The following is a 20084-nucleotide window of genomic DNA, read 5'->3' on the forward strand; positions in this document are numbered from 1 at the left end:
AGGGGAAACCGCCTGACATCATGAGAGCGGGACAAACGCTCACTTTGAAGGATTCCTGGGCAGGACTTCAAGTGAAATCATATGCCTGAGAAGAATTTGATACTGGACTAGAGAAAATAGCTAGTTCTGAGCTTGCCAAACCGTGGAATGTGCAAAATGCTCTACTCTCTTGCACAAGGCCGAGGGTAGCGCCCTAAGAATCTCCATGGAATAAACTGAACCTCAAAATTGCAAAGCCGTGCGCTTGTTGCATTGGGCAGAGAGATACAAGGTATACATCTGGGCCCGAATCCTGGAACCTGTACTCGCTCTATTAGCCTACAGGCGTGAGTAAAGATTCCAGGATCCGGCCCCTTGTCCCTGGCTTTCCTTGTAACAGACATTGGGTTTGTTAGCCTGCACAACTTTCCATGGATTGCCAACAGGACACGTTTATTCTGTTCATAGCTATGGTAACAAAACATGGGAACATTATGTATGGGAACCTCATCTATGCTACATTTTGTTCTGGAAATAAACTGTACAACTTTGTGCCTTGCAAAAAGAATCAATCAGAAATCATAACTTTCAAAGACAGAGTCAGTTTTTGATTGCAGGAGTGCTTAACATTCCCAGAAGACGAATTAATATTTTCTTCAATAAGGCTGAATCTGATTTAATAGTTCTTGGCTGAAGTGTAGGGGGCCACACAGTAACAAAATACCAAACGGGAAAGGTCACGTTTGTAGTTTTAAATCAGGATCATCTCGTTATGTTTTTTTTTTTTAAATAAAGATAATGATTGAGACTAGACAAATAAAACACCCATTCTAATGGGGACAATACAAATATTGGGTATATGGTATTTGCCACCTTTTTATAGTGATCACTGCAAAATATAGATTAAATTCCCTCCTAGAAAAGGTACAAGGCAAGTAAGGATAGTATATGCAGTAATTAAAAATGTTGAAAGTGACTTGATTCCGCCCCCCCACCCCCAGCGTATTTCAAGTTGCTGGAAAGAGTTGATGTAGATTGGGCCAAATTCTGCACTCACTTATGATGATGTCAATCAGGACAAACGACATCCAACTCAGCTGACTTCTTCTGAATTTTTCACCAGTAAAGTACGAGCAGAATCCCCCCTCCCCATTTTATTATCCACTTTTCTGCTTTTTTATATTTAGTAAATAATCTGTTCCGTAAATTTCCCTTTCCTTCAAAATTACCCAGCTGTTAGTTACCTATTTCTCTCTTTTGCAAATTTAGGACAAATTATTCTTTTCACCCTGGTGATTTCTTTAGCATTTGTCATGATACTCAAAACATTTTCTGGTGAACCTTCCTCTCTAAGAGAAAAAAAAAAGCAAAAGGTACAAGACATTCCTCTTTTCACCATCCTTTTATGTAAGCAAAGGTAGCAGAGTAAGCATTACCTTCTCCTTGATGGTGGGCTCTCATCATTGCTGGAGCTTTTCAAGAAATCTGAATATCAAGCGATCAGACCTTGATGGAGGGAGTCAGAAATCCACTTAGTAGGACCACCGAAAATAGCGAATCCCTCTCTAGCACACACAAAAATGTCACCCTTCTTTCCGATGCTTAGTGCTGGGACTACCACAACCCAAATCCAATTTTCAAAGTCCTCGCTAATCCTTTAATATAAACAAACACTGCAGGCTTTCTACTGTAAACACTGCGCACTGGTCTAAAATATGCACGATATTAAATTCATAATACTGTTATGTCAGCAATATATGGTAATATGTGGATATGGAAACAAAAACAGTCAGGCAATAAAGTAAACTCAACCTGGGCTAAGCAAACATGACTTATTTTGAGTAAACACACCCTCTTATTTACCCTAGACATTGACTGAATCTGTTCAGCAAAAGGAAATTATAGTTTCAACCCAAACGCCTTTTGTGAGTTACTACGATTTGATCTAGAGTCTTATTTAGGAGCTAAACAGTGACCGCCCACTTTCCTGTTAGTATTAGCATATTGATCACAACCTGTAATTTACAAAATAAAATAAACAAAGCATTGCTTGTCAGTGAGGTGGTTTGCTTTATATAGAAATAACAGCGATAGCTAGCTGTATATATTAATCGGTGGAATACAATACAAATACAATGATACCGATGACTATCCTAGAGAGACTGGCTATTTTTAGTAATTTAAATAGCTGCCCCTTCCACAATTATTTTGATCATTGAAGCCCGAAGATATATTTTCCTTTACAATTGTAGTTTTACCCTACATTCGATTTGAAACCATAAAAAGCGGGGGGAAATAAAGACGAAGATGCTTCCTAAATGGCGAAGCACTCCTGTTTATAGTTAGAAAAGGAAAACAGCGTTAGGTTATTGTATCCCACCCCCTCTTACAACCAAAAATAAGGCTTCTAAGCCTTGCAATTAAAATATTAAAACACCCCCTTCTTCATAAAACCCAAATATCCATTTGGTTGCTTATTCCAGCCTTTCTTTGACTTCCCCTGGTCTGTTTATGGGCCTCTTTAAAACGGATGCGCTCTCTTTCCTCGACTCTTTTTTAGTTAAATCAATACAATTTGCTGTGCACAGAGCAATGGCAGGGGGCATATGCCATCTTTCTGGCTTACATTTCGGAGGCAAATGGTCTGGGGGAAAGAATGCCATTACTTTAGATCGGTGGCTAAAACAATTCCGTTATTTGGAGTTCTGATTAAAATAAAGAGACACAGAGAATATCCGACCTCAAAGTCCAATGAGCACTAAAGTAGAATAATAAAGCTGTCTCTATAAATAACTTGCCTGTGTCTGTCAGTAGCTAGTTTATTTGCGTTTTTCGCCCCGTTTGTTTATATTAGTGCCCCCTCTCTCTTGGGTGTCTTTACAGCTCAACAAGCAGGTATTTCTCTCCAGCTTCAACCCAGCTTTTTCATATAGACCAAACTTTAAGGTTCTTAAAATTTCAATCATATTTATTTATTGCAGAAAAATAATATACAATGATATTTACAAAACAACCATAAAAATATGAATGCATTTAGACACCGGATCTATTTGCATTTTAACATGGGTCATCAATAAATAAATAAAATGTTTATTTTTTTCTCAGAGGAAAAAATAATAATAAAAAAGTAGGAACCGGGTAGGTTTGTGTATAACAGTTTGAGCCCAGTTTGTTTTCCCCCTAAAAAGTTTTCATCTCTAATGTTTGTTTTGTTTTTCATTATGACCATTCGAGAACGGCGAAAGTCCACAATAATGTATTTTCCTTTCATCAATGGCTCATAGGCACGACCTCTTGGGAATGCATGCATGCAAAAAAATTAAATTCCAACATTCTTCGTCAAAATTAAAAAAAAACCAAAACACTGTTCAGACTTCTATCAGAATGCAGAGATGTGTGGATTGTGCAGATGCCTATCTGGGTGGTCACTGTCCAAGCACCCTTGCCTCTTTCTTTCTTTAAGTGCTCCCCACGCCCTGCTTTGAATTTGGATATAGCTCTTCTCATTTCCAAGAAAATCCTTGGCATAGTTTTTTTTTATTATTTTTTTAAATGGTATCCAACTTCAGAGTCTCTAGACTGTCCATTTTCTCCTTCTTTGGGAACAATGTCATCTGCAAAAACCCAGAGAGGGGGAGGAAAGGTTTGTTACTGATTCTTTTTATTAAAAAATATGTATGCAGAAGGGAAGAGAGCGAGCGAGCAAGCTGTGCTGTTTTGCCTGTGACACAACTGACCGTGATCCAGCACAGCAACACAATCAGGAGGAATTAAAGCACCCGGCGGTGGGGGTGGGGTGAGCGGGGGGACCATAGCAGGGGGAAAGGAATTGGGAAACGCACACAGGCAAGTGTACCAGAGACACCGATTCCTCTTTTTTAAAAAGCGAATTTACAACGAAGGTTCGGTGGAGGAATAATCTCTCTCTCTCTCTCACACACACACACACAGAGCAAGGACAGGAAACCATCCGAACCCCCACCTTCGCTCATGCAACGTTGGCTGAAGCGACCGCGTTTCCCCTCGGAAGCCGTCTGTATGTTACACCCGCCCACGCTTTGCAAATGTCCCGAGTGGTTCTGGTGCTGGGCTCGAGCCCCCTCCCGGGGCCGCTCGGCGGGGCACTGGCTGAACAGCGGGCCCCTTCCAGACGCCTCCCGCTGGGCACCCAGCAAGCGGAGCCCTCCCAGCTCACTAGCGTTGGGCTCGCTCGGTGCAGGCCCAAGCCCAGATATTTCCCAGCTCTGCCCCAGGGCTCCATCCCCCCACGCTCCCCCTCTCCCCAGCCCCACGCGCGCAGGGATGGGCTCGTCCCCGGGCCGCGTCCTGCCTTACCTAGGTCTCCTTCCCTGGGGGTGCGGGTGGGGGCCCCTCCCTGCTAGTGGGATGCGGACATGGACCAGGCGCCCTCCATCCTCCACACGGAGAAGGCGTAGCTGAGCCGCTCGTGGGCCACATAGCTGCAGCTGGCCATCTTGGAGTCCAGCTCGTCGCTCTGTAAGACCTGGTAGAGGAAGTCGATGTACCTGGCCGCCAGCTTGAGGGTCTGGATCTTGCTGAGCTTGTCCGAGGGCAGGGTGGGGATGATCTTCCGCAGGGCGGCGAAGGCTTCGTTCAGGGACTGGGTGCGCTGGCGCTCCCGCACGTTGGCCATGACCCGCTGGGTCTGCAGCTCCTCGTAGGACTGGGGGCTGCCTCCGCCGCTGCTGCTGCCGCCGCCTCCCCCGGCGCCGGACTTCTTGCCTCGCTTGCCTTGGGCCGGGCTGCACGGCTCCTCCCCGACTCCGACGGCCGCTCCTGCGCTGCGCCGGCTGGATCTCCGCTTGCGCCCCCCTCGCTTGTTGCTGGGCTGCTGCTGCCGGTCGGGCTCCTCTTCGCTGTTGCTCAGGCTGTCGTCGGCCGGGGAGACTGGAGAGCTCGACTCGTCCTGCTGCATCATCTCTGGGGGGGGACACACGACGCGGGCCCGGAGGGGGGCAGGGAGAAGAGGGGGGCACCTAACCCGCCAGCTCCCCCTGGATCGCGGCTTGCGGGCCTGCGAGGAGGAGGAGGAGAGGGAGGAGGACCTCAGTTCGGGGGGTGGGGGGATGGCATCAGGATCCAGGAGAAAAAAAAACCCACCACAGCCCACCCCTCCCGATCCCTCCTTGGAGCCCCTTCGAGGTGTCTGGGATTGGGAGAAAGTTGCAGACTTGGAGGCTCTTATAGCTCCTGCTGGCGGAAAGTTTGGGGCAGCGGCGGTGTCATCGGCCTGACGTGGAGAGGAGGGACTTTGCTGAGCTTTATAGGGACGTTTCCGCTCCCCCCTCCCCCAATTATGTTTCCAAACCATTAACAAGTGATCTACCCCTCTCCCTCCGTCCATCCCTCCCTCTCGGGCTCTTCCCGTTTACACGGGCGCTTCGGGAGGCTTTGCCACTGCGCCCTGAGCCCCGTTAATAATTGGGAGCGCGGCCCTTATTGTTCGGGCTGCACGGGGCTCGTTGAACCACGAGCAGCTGGGGCGTTCTGCCCCTCTCCCGTGTCCCTGTGCCATGGGCAACGGCTTGCAGAACTAAGGGGGGAAGAAGAACCGAACAAGAAGACGCAGTGTGCGTTGCTGGCAACACATACCCCTCGCTCCCATCACCTCTGGTGCATGGGCTGCGTTTCCGGGGGAGCCAAGGATTTCTTGGGCGGTCTGTCCTATTAGGGTGATGTAATCTGCGAGGGGGAAGCCTTCTTCTATGTAAATATGAAGAAATACCGATATTAGCTCATTTCACGCATATCCTGGAGTGCTTCTTCTGCCTTTGGGGGAAAAATACATAATTGACATAGTACTGACAATCAAACACTTCGCATCCAGAGGTTGTACAACTCCTCACTGCTGAGATTTCATTACTGGTGATCGGGCAGTAAGTTTTCCCTCACTCAAAGATGTATTGTGGGGGGAACAGAGCGCCAATCTGTTTTACATTTGTTTTTTTTTAGGTTTGCATACACAGGTCTTGGTCCTCCCCTCCCAGTTCCCTACCAGAAAAGCGCAGGTGCTGTGGTTTTTTAACAATACCTCAGCTGCAAACCGTAGAAAGCCTGCGTTGGAAAGCGAGGAGTTGCAATGCGACCAGTCAATATTTTAGATCACTGCATCAGGAGAGCACAAGGCTTTAATGCAGGGTTTACACAACACTTTGTTAGATCTCGCTTCTCAGCCGTGGGAGTGGAGTTCTCTGTCTGTCTGGGCACCTTGTCGAAAGTCAAAGCACAGGACAGTACAGTGATAGTCCCGAATTTACGTAGTTCTGTTCCCCCCACGTATTGGGCTAAAAGAAGAAAAGAAAGATGAAATATGCAGATTGAAGGAATCGAGAATATTAACACGGCTGTTCTAAGCAGCAAAGATGGATGGGAAATTCTAAAAAAGGGGAAAAGCTTACACTTTTGAAGGGAACGGAGACTTCTTTTATTAATGACATAATCTAGTTTTATTCCCCCCAATCTCAGACTGTTTACTATTAAGAAAGACAGAGAGCCTCAGCAGATCCCCAAATGGTGTAAATTGTCATAATCCCTTTGACTTCAGTGGCAATTGACCCCAGCTGAGGATCTGCCCCTGGGTATGTTGAGGCCGTTTGCGAGGCAAGCGTTCATTGATAAAAATCTGAATCCAATGCCCTGATTTCTTTTTGCATGGCTAGAATCTTCATCGTTGACCTGCATAATACATACTATTCTAGTTGGCGTTTAAAAATAACTGTGCAAAATGGCTACTTCGTTGTTATTTTATTATTATAGTTCCGAACAACGAGGTTGGACTCATGGTTGCATTTCCCCCACTGATTTAAACAAAAAAATGGTCTATCCTTTATAAATAGGGGTGTGAAAAGCAGATGGGTTACTCACTGAGAGGTGATAAAGACACCACACAGCTCCAAGAGCTGCCCCGCACACACTGACAAGGTGCACGTGCAAAGCGCTAGTTGTCATAATTCCATTGGCTTTGCGAATATGTCACTCTACAATGACCAATAGGCCTTTCCCATTTGACATTGTCATCCTCCCTTAGAATGAGGCTTGCCTGGGTGGGACTATTTTATCATTTGTTCCCAAAGGAGTATCTGCCCAACTCCCCGTAGTAATCTAGTACTTCTGCTTTGATGGCAGCTGGCAATGCAAGAGTAACCTTTGCTAGGATGACAATGACATGTCTTTCTTTCTTTCTTTCTTTCTTTCTTTCTTTCTTTCTTTCTTTCTTTCTTTCTTTCTTTCTTTCTTTCTTTCTTTCTTTCTTTCTTTCTTTCTTTCTTTCTTTCTTTCTTTCTTTCTTTCTTTCTTTCTTTCTTTCTTTCTTTCTTTCTTTCTTTCTTTCTTTCTTTCTTTCTTTCTTTCTTTCTTTCTTTCTTTCTTTCTTTCTTTCTTTCTTTCTTTCACTATGATACAGGCAATAAAACTGTAAAATGAGTGGTATCGGAGGGCAATCTAATCTAAATATTATCTAGCAAGGAAAAAATGGTGAAGGAAGGTGGGGGGAGGGGCAGAGAGTCCATAGTATTAATAAGCTAGTCAAAGAGTAAAACGCTTTAGCCTAAAAGGATGCAATCAAAACAGTTTTGCCTTCGCAATCATCGATCTCCGCGGCTTGGTTCTGAAAGAAGTGACACAAATCGTTCACCAGAGCACTGAACTTCGAACGCGTTTAGTAGCGCATGGCGGTGGTGGATGGGGCAGGAGAGTCTAGTCTGCGTGTTATTCGTTAATCTAAAGAACACGTTGAGAGGAAAATCCACGTGAGGAACCTAAACAAACGTTCTTTTTTTTTCCACCTTAAAGGAAATGGAAACAGTGGCTGGGGAGAAAGTGATCTTTTTGGATGGATGGTCTTTAGGGTCACTCTTCTCTACCCAATGAAAAACTCAGGGCAAGCAAATGGCTATAGCTAGCTGAATAAATGTTAAAAATGGTCCAGAAAAGAAAGAAGGAAAATCTCCTAACTATGGGGTTGCTGACGTGTGCCACGCTCAGTTATTTTCATATTGCAACTCGTGTGAAATGCCCTGTTTTCTTAACAGCACGGGGTATTTTCAGCCAACAGTTGCATTATCTGTAATTTATATCCTCCGATCTGCTATAACCACCCAACAATCGACATCAGATTGATTTTTAATAAACCACAAATCAGTTGCTAGAAAGAGAATTAAGCTAAGTCCCTTAAGGTATTGCCAACACAAGAACAAGTCTGGAAATCGAATGAATGTATGTTCTTACAGCATGCGAATGTATTATAAGCGAGCTGCTAGGCAGACTAGTTAAAACTGTGAAGGACTTTCCATTCTAAACCCTTCTTTTCAGCTGGTCTTAAAGTTTTCAAAAATAGCCTTTTGAAGTTTGAAAGTTCTCTTGATTTCAGCTTCAGGTGAGAGGTTCCTCTCTCTGTGTGTGTAAAGTTCAAAGAGAATCAGTTCAGTATTTTTGAATTATGCAACTGCGGGGGGGATGCAGAGTTTTCCACTCAAAAATATATCTTGGCCATTTTGTGTGCTCAGATAACATGAAACTGTCTTTATTTAAAATCTGTCAACTGGGATTCCCCAGCGCTTGGTTTCGGTGGGACGTTTGCCTGAGCGAGGACTGAAGGAAACAGTTCCTGGGCATTTATGAGATTGGATCTTACACTGAGAGAGAACACTGCTCAGCACACAGCAGCAAGGACTTCCTTATTCTGTCATCTGGGCAGTAGTTTATAAAACTGTAATATTAAAATCTATTTTACAGATGTATAAGTGCATATTGAAATGAATAAATGGTGGGGCTCATAAGAAGTTGAGTTTACAGCAACTTGATGATTGAAAGATCAGGTCTGTGCTGGTCAGTATGACCTTGATCTCATTTGGGTTTTAAAAACTGTCCTGGGTGGTTATGGCTAGTATTTGGATGGAAGGCCTCAAAAGGAACAAAGTCTGTGAAACATGTACAATTTAAGCACCATCCAGTGTAGGACTACCCCAGACTGAAAAAATAAAATCAGATTCTCCTTTAGCTTAATAGATAACCCCACTGCTTTTAGGTGTAGTGGCTCAGTGTTCAGATATGAGTTATGGGACCATGAGAATTCTAGTTTACATTTTTTTAAAATCCATTAAATTCAGTGAGAAAGTGTATGAATTGAAACACACAGTGAATTAGAAATGTAATGTTTCTACCAGTGTTTCTCATTACACACACACGCAAGCACAGATTTAACAGGCTGTCCAGTAATGCAACATATGACACACATACAAGGTGGCTGCATTAATGATGATGTGAAAAGCCTTAACTTTAGAATTTCCTGATATGTTGTACGTTTAGGGCCTGATCCAAAGCCAATTGAAAACAGGAGAAATCTTTCCACTGGTTTCTATGAACTGTGGTCAATCCTATACATTCTAAAGACAGTACTATACATTCTATACATCCTAAAGACACAGAGTGAAATTGTGGTCCTTTGAAGTCAATAGCAAAAATCCCATGACTTCAATAGGGCCTGGATTTCACCCACATACTTTCATATTGTATACTATTTTCAAAGTGTGTAGAGGGAAATGTGCATAAATTCTATAATGCCACAGTACAGACAGATACAGAGGAGCACAAAACAGAGGGATATGGTAGAGTATAAGTGAACATGACAGATCCCATTTTTCAGTTTCTTTTTCCTTTCTTCTTTTACTCTGTTTCACCTTTCAATCTTTCCATTGTTATTGTTGTTGTTCAGAAACGATCTCTATATAACCTTTAAAATTCAGGTAGTCTAGTGACTATTCTGGGGGAGCAAAGATTCATGAGTTCAACTTCTGTTCACTTGGGACACTGTCTCCAAAATGTGTGATTTTTTTTATCCAGTTGTAAGTATACGTTACTTGCAAAGGTATTGTGCTGTAATGCTAATACCACAAGAGGGCACAATTTCCTATAGAACCCCGTTTTAAATAAAGATAGCTCGGGAAGAGCTTAACTATGACATCAGTGGAGGAAATGGCAATACTTTAATCTCTCTTTCCTACTTAAAATGTTGGTACAAAGATATACAAAAAATATACTTTTTTGCTGTTGAGTAAATCCAGAATAACTCTACTGATTTCATTGGAGTTACATAGGATTTACACAGGTGTGTCTGAGAGCAGAGTTATATCCTGTATTTTTCCTTTCTATTAACATTGGGCTTGAAGAACATCAAACTATCAGGGGTACAGTAAGTCAGAGTGGCTATATTTTAATTCACCACCACCATTTCTTTTTAGTCCCACAAACTCACTCCCACCCTCTTCAAACGCAAATTCACTTTTTCTTACAAGTACCAACAAGTGATGCCACCAGCTAGACTTTAGTGATTGCTTATGAGGCATTTCCATGCTGTTCATCTATGTTTGGACACTTCTACATTTAAATGAAACCATTGACATTTCTAATATTTTTCTTATGCTGAAAGTCATTTTTTAGCTGTTGAAAATTTGAAGGAAATCAAGTCATTTAATTTAGTTAACTGCCAAAAGAAACAAAACGGGACTTTAAAAAAATTGAAATTTTTTTTTTGAGTCACTAAAATTCTGGATTCACAGTACAGAATAGAATGTTACTGCACCATTGATTCTCCTACTTTGAACAGAAATCACTTCATTTCAACTTGTGCTTATCTTTTACAGTGTTTATTTAACTTTCACTTTCATAAATAATCTGGAGCAAGGGGTAAAAAGTGAGGTGGCAAAGTTTGCAGATGGTACTAAACTGCTCAAGATAGTTAGGACCAAAGCAGACTGTGAAGAACTTCAAAGAGATCTCACAAAACTAAGTGATTGGGCAACAAAATGGCAAATGAAATTTAATGTGGATAAATGTAAAGTAATGCACATTGGAAAAAATAACCCCAACTATACATACAGTACGATGGGGGCTAATTTAGCTACAATGAATCAGGAAAAAGATCTTGGCGTCATCGTGGATAGTTCTCTGAAGACATCCACGCAGTGTGCAGAGGCAGTCAAAAAAAGCAAACAGGATGTTAGGAATCATTAAAAAGGGGATAGAGAATAAATTATTGCCCTTATATAGAATCATAGACTATCAGGGTTGGAAGGGACCTCAGGTGGTCATCTAGTCCAACCCCCTGCTCAAAGCAGGACCAACCCCCAGACAGATTTTTGCCCCAGATCCCTAAAAGGCACCCACCTTAAGGATTGAACTCACAACCCTGGGTTTAGCAGGCTAATGCTCAAACCACTGAGCTAGCCCATATAAATTGATGGTATGCCTACATCTTGAATACTGCATACAGATGTGGTCTCCTCATCTCAAAAAAGTTATACTGGCACTAGAAAAGGTTCAGAGAAGGGCAACTAAAATGATTAGGGGTTTGGAACGGGTCCCATATGAGGAGAGATTAAAGAGGCTAGGACTTTTCAGCTTGGAAAAGAGGAGACTAAGGGGGGATATGATAGAGGTATATAAAATCATGAGTGATGTGGAGAAAGTAGATAAGGAAAAGTTATTTACTTATTCCCATAAAACAAGAACTAGGGGCCACCAAATGAAATTAATGGGCAGCAGGTTTAAAACAAATAAAAGGAAGTTCTTCTTCACATAGCGCACAGTCAACTAGTGGAACTCCTTGCCTGAGGAGGTTGTGAAGGCTAGGACTATAACAGCATTTAAAAGAGAACTGGATAAATTCATGGTGGTTAAGTCCATTAATGGCTATTAGCCAGGATGGGTAAGGAATGGTGTCCCTAGCCTCTGATTGTCAGAGGGTGGAGATGGATGGCAGGAGAGAGATCACTTGATCATTGCCTGCTAGGTTCACTCCGTCTGGGACACCTGGCATTGGCCACTGTCGGTGGACAGGATACTGGGCTAGATGGACCTTTGGTCTGACCCAGTACGACCGTTCTAATGTTCCGTTTTGATCTCTATTTTCCTCCGGGACTTTGATTTTTTTTAAAGAGCCAATTACTGTATTTTCAGAACCAGATTTGTGTTGGGCTCTGTTTTCCCTACAGGTGAAGATATCCTGCTTTAAAACACTATCGTAGCTTCTGTTAGCTAGACCCCTCATCCCAAAATGTTGGTTTGTCATATTTCTCAGAGCATATCATAGTAGATTGCCTCTGTTTTTGTTTGCTTATAGCAGGTAACAAGGATAATGGGCTGTTTGTTGACCATCAGTCCTGATTTATGTTCCACATACAGGACTCAGCTGTGGCATTGAGCCATATCCAGCAGGAGAGGGTGCAGCTCCAGGAGGCATCAGGGTTCAAAGCTACAGGAGACTTGGGGGAGCATGCACTTACACATGTCCTCTGGTATCTGGGGAAGAATGCCCTAGCGTGTAACCGCATTTGTGCCTGTGCTTTATGCATTCTCCCCCTTACATCTTCTCACTCTCATCCCCTCCCCCTTGCAAGCCCAGAGCCAGGCACAATTAAGCCCACAGTCCTGTGGCAATGGTTCTTACACTGGGGCAGAACTCCTAATTATAGTTGTGAACCTTACGTATGTGGTTTTATGCCTACATTTTAGTAGAGTATCAATTAAAAGCTGGTTTAACTGCTGAGAGTTTATATGTTCCAAAATAAAATGGTTATTTATGTTGATAATGCATCTTATTTGCTATTTTAATCTCTTTGGATTTGTTTCCCTTTACACCTCTGTTAAACCATATATTTCCTTTTCTGTATTCTCACTGTTCCCACGTTTTACTCAGATCTCTAGGCCCCATCCTTCAATGCTGTGGGCTCATGGAAACATTATGAGACTCCTGGTCTTTTCAGCCACAGAAGCTACTTTCTTGACAAAGAGGAACATAGCCTCTCTTTTTTATGATGGATAGAGCATTGCAAAATATTCCCCTTTTAAGATGTAGATTCTGTGACTCCCCCCAGAGCCCATGGGATTCATGTTAGAATCATACAAAATGTGAGGGTGAAAGTCTCTTCACTTGCTAACACAACAGGAGCCACCTGGGGGAGAATGTCAAGAACTTGCTGCCCAAAGGGTCTCTCTGTCTAGCTGATAGCTGCTCGTAGGGAGATACAGAGATGAAGAAAGGGGCCATAAAAGGACAGTGACTGCGAAGACTCTGCAGCAGATCACCAGTCAGTGGAGTCCCCGCCTCTGCGAAAGCAGACAGCGCAGGTGGGTGTGAGTGAGATGGAATGGAAGGCTGTCCCACCATACATGCATGTTCTCCTAGGTAAATGGAAAAGTTCTCCTGACTGGAATTCTGGCTGACTGGAAGCCAGGTTGGATCTCATCCATCTCCTCCTCCCACCCAGGAGCCACAAAAGGAGATTATCCTAGCCTGTGGGTGAGAGGAGTTGACTAGGGGAAGTCAAAGCTTATGTAAATGAACAAGTACCTCATTCTTTCCCCAGTTATCCTGGTTCTCAGGACAGTCTGACTCCTTTCTAGGGCCAGAATAGCTCCAGGGAAGGGGTTTTGTTTGTGTCTGTGTCAGGTTATCCTTTCTTTTAGATCTGCCTGGGACAGTAGTGCCAAGATCAACAGGTTTCTGTAGATGGAAAGATCATGAATATTTTATGCTGCATAGGGCCTTCTGCTTTGACACCTTGAGCATAACTTCTAAATCTAACCCAATTATCACTTTATGGTCCTGGATCTTATTTGCCTGCTTCTGGACAAGAGGATAGCGTGTTGAATTGGGTGACCAAAGTGTAAACTTCTGCTCTCCTGTGTACTGTGCAACCCTGCCACACTGCTCAATGCTGCAGTGGAAATGTTTAAATGAGATGCCCATGAGTTTCCTCATAGTTCAGTGGAATGTGCAGCCACTTGCTTCCTTTTGCTGTCCCACCAATTTAAAGGGACACAGAAAGGAGGTGTTTACATTACTACTACTACTACCTTAGCATGCTGATATCTTAATCAATCAAATGGTGATACAAGAGTGTTTTGAACCAGCATGGAGTATATGGGACCCAATTAAATCTGTTTGAACCACCAGGGCGCTGTAGAATATAAACCATGGTAGTAAGTGAATACAGATTTATGTCCAGGAGTCTTGGACAATTGGAGGCCAGAGATTAAGTTTATAACAGTTGTAGTCCAAATGCTAACAAAACATAGTGCCTGGCTTTAGAATAGAGAATTGGTAATCAAATGTTCTATGAGTAAATAATTACCACTAATCCAGTATGAAATCTTATTTATTAATGTAAAAACTTAGATAGATAGATAGATAATTGCCATTGCTATGTAATGTTGCACCTTGAATCCAAGGATCTGTAAGTGCTTTACAGACAGGAATGAATTTAATCTCACAACCCGTCAGTAAGGTGGGTTAATAATATTATTATCCCCATATTACAGATGGAGGCAGAGAGATTAAGCAATTTGTCCAAGGCCACCCAAGAAGCCTAGTGTAGGTCAGTAACAGAATCCATGTTACCCAGCTCTCTGTGCAGTGCCCTAGCCACAAGATCATCCTTCCTTTCAAGGGATCCAATCCCAAAGGGTGCTAAATAGCTTTTGTGACTAGCTCAGTGCTCACAGATCCCACTGAAATCAATGGGAGTTAGCACACTCCTTCCCAGGAAGGATAAGGTCCTAATCATTAGTTGAACACAGATTATTTTTTAAAGAAATGAAACCATGATACATTAGTGTCCAATCCTGCAGTCTCTTTACATACAAGGCTGCTATTGATTCCAGTGGGAGATCAGCACAAGGAATAGCTACAGCACTTAGTTATGGGACCACAAGCTACCTTCCTCTAGTATTCTAGGAACAATAGTACAGAGTTCACCTCCACAAGCCAACACATGTTAAAATACAACTTGCCTGTCTACACTAGGGTTTTAAAGTGTGGGTAAATGTGTTAGGTAACAGGCTAATTGACATACCCCTTTTATGCCAGGGTAGACATAGCCTTTGTGGAAAGGAGAAGCTATAAAGTCTCTGTAGATGGGAGAGTGCAACTCTGTCATTGTCCAAGCCATCACAGAGCCCCTCAATGCAGTATGGTTTTCACAGTGTCTGACAGGGTGGGAAGAGCAAGGAGTCTGACTTAAATCCCACTCTAGCCTCAAAATAGTGGTTTATATGCCTTGTGTTGGCCCTCTGCACAGAGGTGAATTTCACCCTAAGTGTTTATGATGATGTACCCAGCTAGAAGACAAGGGGTGAGACCCTCCCCTGGCTCTGGCCCATTTACACTTTATGAAAGGTCTGGAATAGCATTAAGAGACCCTGAAAGACTGCTAGAGGAGGATCCCCCTATAAGATGCACTGCAGAAGACAGCCAGAGGCTGCCTACCTCTGACCTTCACACATCCCGGTGTAGGGGATGTGCTAGGGGGTGAGAGAGGTATGTCAGTGATGGGGCCACAGCATGCAGTACTGTGGAGATCCTGGGCAGTGCTGTGACCATAGGACAGCCAGGGAAGGCTGCTGTAACTTAGACAGGCCCCAAGGGCTTTCTAAAATAAGGCCAGGGGCCTCTCCAGCCCCCATGGCAGTTTAGGACTGAAGGTATAAAGATCACTTTAAAAAGACCCTTACCCCCCGGCTGTGAGTTCTGTGCTATACATCTTAGAGACACAAACACAACCATTATTTCATGCTAAAAACCTGCTTCCTTCCAGATGGTCCTTGAAAGATACTCAGCCAGGGAACCTTCTTTGCATATGGAGCTCGTTTATGAATACGGTTTAATTCTGAGCATGAAAAATATGTTCTATTTATTTTATATCTGAGTTATGAATCCACAATGATTTGTTTTGAGATACCATCTTTCACTAACTCACCGTTCGACAGGAGTTAAAAGAAAATGTTTTCTAGAAGGGCTGGTGGCATATGAGCATTATATATATGTGTGATGCTGGCAGACCATATGCCAGCTCTGGCCAAGGGTTTAGGTCACAGCTGAGTGCTGACAAATTTATTGTTGGAAACCAGTCTAGCTCACCTATGTGCTACCATAGTTAAGATGGGGAGTGGACCTATAACAATGTTGTTAGCGTTTAGACTTGATGAAATGCTTGAAATGTCTGTACCCCACACTATAAGATAATACTTAAGTGTTTGCTCCATAACTATAAAATGTTTGTTCCAAACTATGTAACTCAATGCAAAACGCTGAATTCTTACGAAAAGTGTTTATCTCCAGCTCATCTGGAAGGACTATTGAATCCAAATGGACCATAGTGGGACGTCACAATGCAAAGGCTTTGTTAATTGCCCCATCAGACCCATGAAGGTGCCACCTGCAAGAAAGCTGGTCCCATTAGCTTGAATTCTGACAGAAGGAAATAAAGATAGCTGACATGAACAATTTTCATCTTTTAGGCTGTCTGGACTCGGAGGGTAACGATTCCGAAACATGTGCAAGAAATCCCCACGCTGTTTGGCATGGGTTAGCCCTAAAAGACATTTGGTGCTGACAGATTACTACAACTCTGATACCTTTTGGAATCATAGACTGTAACTCATTTGTGTCTATATGTTGCCTGCTTTAACCTGTAAATAACTCTCAAATTCCTTTTTCCTAGTTAATAACTCCTTAGTTAGGATTGGCTACAATCCTAAGACTGGCTACAAGCATCGTCTTTGGTGTGAGATCTAAGATACAAATTGACCTGGGTGAGTGACTGGTCTCTTAGGACTGGGAGAAACCTGAATATTTTGTGATCTTTGGTGCAAGTGACCATTTGTCACTAAGTACAGCTTGCCTGGGTGGCAAGATAGATTGGAGTAGGTATATCCACTGTCTGTGATTCCATGGTAAGACGGTTATAGTGCATCAGGAGTTCACATTTGTTACGGGGTTGATGAAATCTAGCAATTATAGAACATACAACCAATCTGCCCTGCTTTTTGACAGTCTGCCCTGAGGTTGACACTCATGGTTGTGAACCACTCCAGACAGCGTGATTATATATATAGCATGTTAATACAGATTCTACCCTGAAATTTGTCTACTGTACTGAACACACTTTCATATCCAAGTCCATTATCTGACCTTGCTGCACTAAAAATAGTTACCATCAGGAGCAGAGAAATATTTGTTTCCCCTTTTAAGACGTTTGCCATCAGTGATCATAATGGGCCTGATCCAAAGTCCATTGAAGTTAGTGTGAGTGTTTCCAATGGCTTCAAAGGGCTTTAGATCAGGCCCTAACATGGGTAAATTAAAATGACGTGGCCTGTATCAGTCAGGGAAACAGGGGCTTTCCTGGGGCTCATAGAAGGTGACTGATGCTGGTGAAAAAATATGTTTGGAGAGGTCCCTTTTGGAGCACAGGGCCCAAATTAGTCCATCCAGTACTCACCCACTGTTCATTAATATTTATTTTAATTTTAGTTAAAGTGAGTTGATGAAATTTCCCTCTGATTGAATGAAATGTTACATTTGATCAGAATTCTAGCTCAATTGCACTCTTGAGAACTTGCAAGTTCCTTAGTGCTTTAAAACTTTGTTTTTAAAGTATGTTGGTCAAGTAAGTGCAAAGGGTGTGTTATTTTAATGATATGTGTATGGGCTCGGTCCAAAATTGTAAGATAAGTCCTAGTTTGCCAGAGGTGGAGCAGGGCCTTCATTCCAAAATATTCTCCTGCCACTGAAATATTTCCAAGTTTATGTCTGTGTTCATACTCAGACAGGTTATGAAGTTTTCTATTGTCTGATTTAATGTTATTCTTTGCTGTTACACATTTTGCAACAGGGCTAATGCAGCCCTTGGTGATAACAAGTGTTGTAATTAATTAGAATGTAAAGCATTAGGGTGGGAGAGATAGCTCAGTGGTTTGAGCATTGGCCTGCTATACCCAGGGTTATGAGTTCAATCCTTAAGAGGGCTACTTAGGGTTCTGGGGCAAAATCAGTACTTGCTAGTGAAGGCAGGAGGCTGGACTCAACAATGACCTTCCAGGAGATAGGCATCTATAGTGGAATGTACTAAGAGTTCCCATATGAAGCAGAGTGAAGTTTATATCCTCTCTTGGGTCAGTAATCCTTTTCCCCACAGCATCACATAATGGGTAGCAATACACATATTAAAAAGAAAACCATTATAAATCCAAATTCCAACCTCCCTTCACTTACCCCACTGTGTCCCATGTCCAGACTTAGGATCATAATGTTGGTCATTTTTACTCCTTATCCCAAAAGTTTGGGTAATTTGAAAGAAACACGTCTCCTGGAGTTTCTGCTGAACATTAATTATTCGGTGAAAGTCATAACTAATAAGACAGTCTGTCCTGGGTCTGGTACTATTCCATCTTTTTGTGGAGGGTATGCTTCTAAATTTTGCAGATGACAATAAAATGGGAGGTGTTACAAGCACTTTGGAGAGGACAGGATTAGAATTCAAGAGTACTTGGATAAATTGGAGAATTGGTCTGAAATCAACAAGATGAAATTCAGTAAAGACAAGTGTAAAGTACTACACTTAGGAAGGAAAAATCAAATACACAAATAAAAAATGGGGAAATAATTGGCTAAGTGGTAGTATTGCTAAAAAGGATCTTGGAATTATAGTAGATTATAAATTGAGTATGAGCTAAGAATGTGATACAGTTATAAAAATGGTTAATATCTTTCTTGGGTGTACTAAAAGGAGTGTTATATGTACGACATGGGAGGTAATTGTTCCTCTTTACTTGGATTGGTGAGGCCATAACTGCAGTCCTGTGTCCAGTTTTGGGCATCACACTTTGAGAAAGATGTGGACAAATTAGAGAGAGTGCAGAGAAGGGCACAAAATGATAAAAAATTTAGAAAACCTGATCTATGAGGAAATCTTTAAAAAACTATGTATGTTTGGTATTGAGAAAAGAAGACCAAGGAAGGAGCTGATAACCATCCTCCCATATGTTAAGGGCTGTTATAAAGAGGATGGTGATCAGTTGTTCTCCATATTCACTGAAGATAGGACAAGAAGTTATTGATTTAATTTGCAGCAAGGGATATTTAGGTTAGATATTAGGAACCGTAAGGACAGTTAAGCACTGGAATAGGTTACCAAGGGAGGTTACGGAATCCCCAGATTGATTTTTAAGAAAAGGTTAGATAAGCACCTGTCAGGGATGGTCTAGGTATACCTGGTACTGCCACAGTGCAGGGGGATGGACTAGAGGACATCTCTTTTGAGATCCCTTCCAGCCCTACATTTCTATGATGCTATGATCATTCATTACAGAGAAATATTTGTCTGGTCAAATACCTTTCTGTGTCTTGCAGCCATACAAACTCATGTTGTGATCTTTTCAGATCAGAAAAGCTAATGAGGGTTAGGACTGGTCTCTACTTAGATGGGTGACCTCTAGCAAAAATCTACAGGACTTGAGGAAATGGTACAGATGATACGATAGATGTGGCATTTCCTCTCTGAGTCGGTGCTGATTCAACGCCCTCACATGATATTAGAATATATGGTGCTGGAGGTGCCACTGATGATGATTATATATTATTTGCATTATAGTAGAGTGCACAGCTAGGTGCTGTCTGCATCGGAGGAAGACCTTACAGTCTAAAAAGGCAAGTAGCATAGGAGGGGTGAGGGAAAGGGATAAAATATACAATCCCATTTAAAATATATTTCAACCATCCCCAAATGCCCCTCAACCTAGCCATTATCAGTCAAGATCTTAAACTGAGGAGCAGACCTCTTTTGGTCATTGAAAATCACAAAGCAGCCTTGAAAGAGTAAAGGTGTTAATCTCAATGTCTTGGCCAAATTCTATGATGGATAATACAGCTTGTCTATGCAAATTCAACACCAATAGTTGCTTAGCTATGGTATGGTCCAATTGGCTTACATTTCAATCAAATGTGGTAATTCTCTATACTTCCTGTCCTAAATTACTGTGTAGTGTTGCTACTCAATGTGAAACATCTCCTGCAGTCTCCCCTGGAGGTGGCTACATTTTAGTGGAGGGTGAATTTGTCCTCCAATTTGGAAGCAGAATTTTTCAACCCTAAATAATTGTGCCTGTTTTTTTTTGTTTTGTTTTGGTTTGGTTTTTTTGCCTGCAATTAATTGCAGGAACAAATGATTCCATCTAGATGTCAAACTACTTGATCTGTTGAGTAAGTCAGCTAGTTAAATGTCTACATGTTTCCATTTGAACCCACA

At 42.4% G+C, this 20084-nt stretch overlaps 1 protein-coding gene across 1 annotated transcript; it reads right to left on the reverse strand.

The window, feature by feature from the left end:
• Positions 1–2926: 2926 nt before the first annotated feature.
• Positions 2927–5225, reverse strand: TWIST1 (twist family bHLH transcription factor 1). Its single transcript, XM_034760581.1, has 2 exons — positions 4315–5225; positions 2927–3593 (listed from the first exon to the last, which is right to left on the reverse strand). Exon 1 carries the CDS (start codon positions 4916–4918, stop codon positions 4358–4360), a length of 561 nt encoding a protein of 186 aa, XP_034616472.1. The 5' UTR covers positions 4919–5225; the 3' UTR covers positions 2927–3593; positions 4315–4357.
• Between the last annotated feature and the right edge of the window lie 14859 nt (positions 5226–20084).

The sequence above is a fragment of the Trachemys scripta genome, chromosome 2, assembly GCF_013100865.1.
Source record: "Trachemys scripta elegans isolate TJP31775 chromosome 2, CAS_Tse_1.0, whole genome shotgun sequence".
Classification (NCBI taxonomy): Eukaryota; Metazoa; Chordata; order Testudines; family Emydidae; genus Trachemys; species Trachemys scripta.

Excerpts from the sequence above, each read along its gene's own strand:
- TWIST1 (XM_034760581.1), bottom strand. The coding sequence starts at position 4,918 with ATGATGCAGCAGGACGAGTCGAGCTCTCCAGTCTCCCCGGCCGACGAC.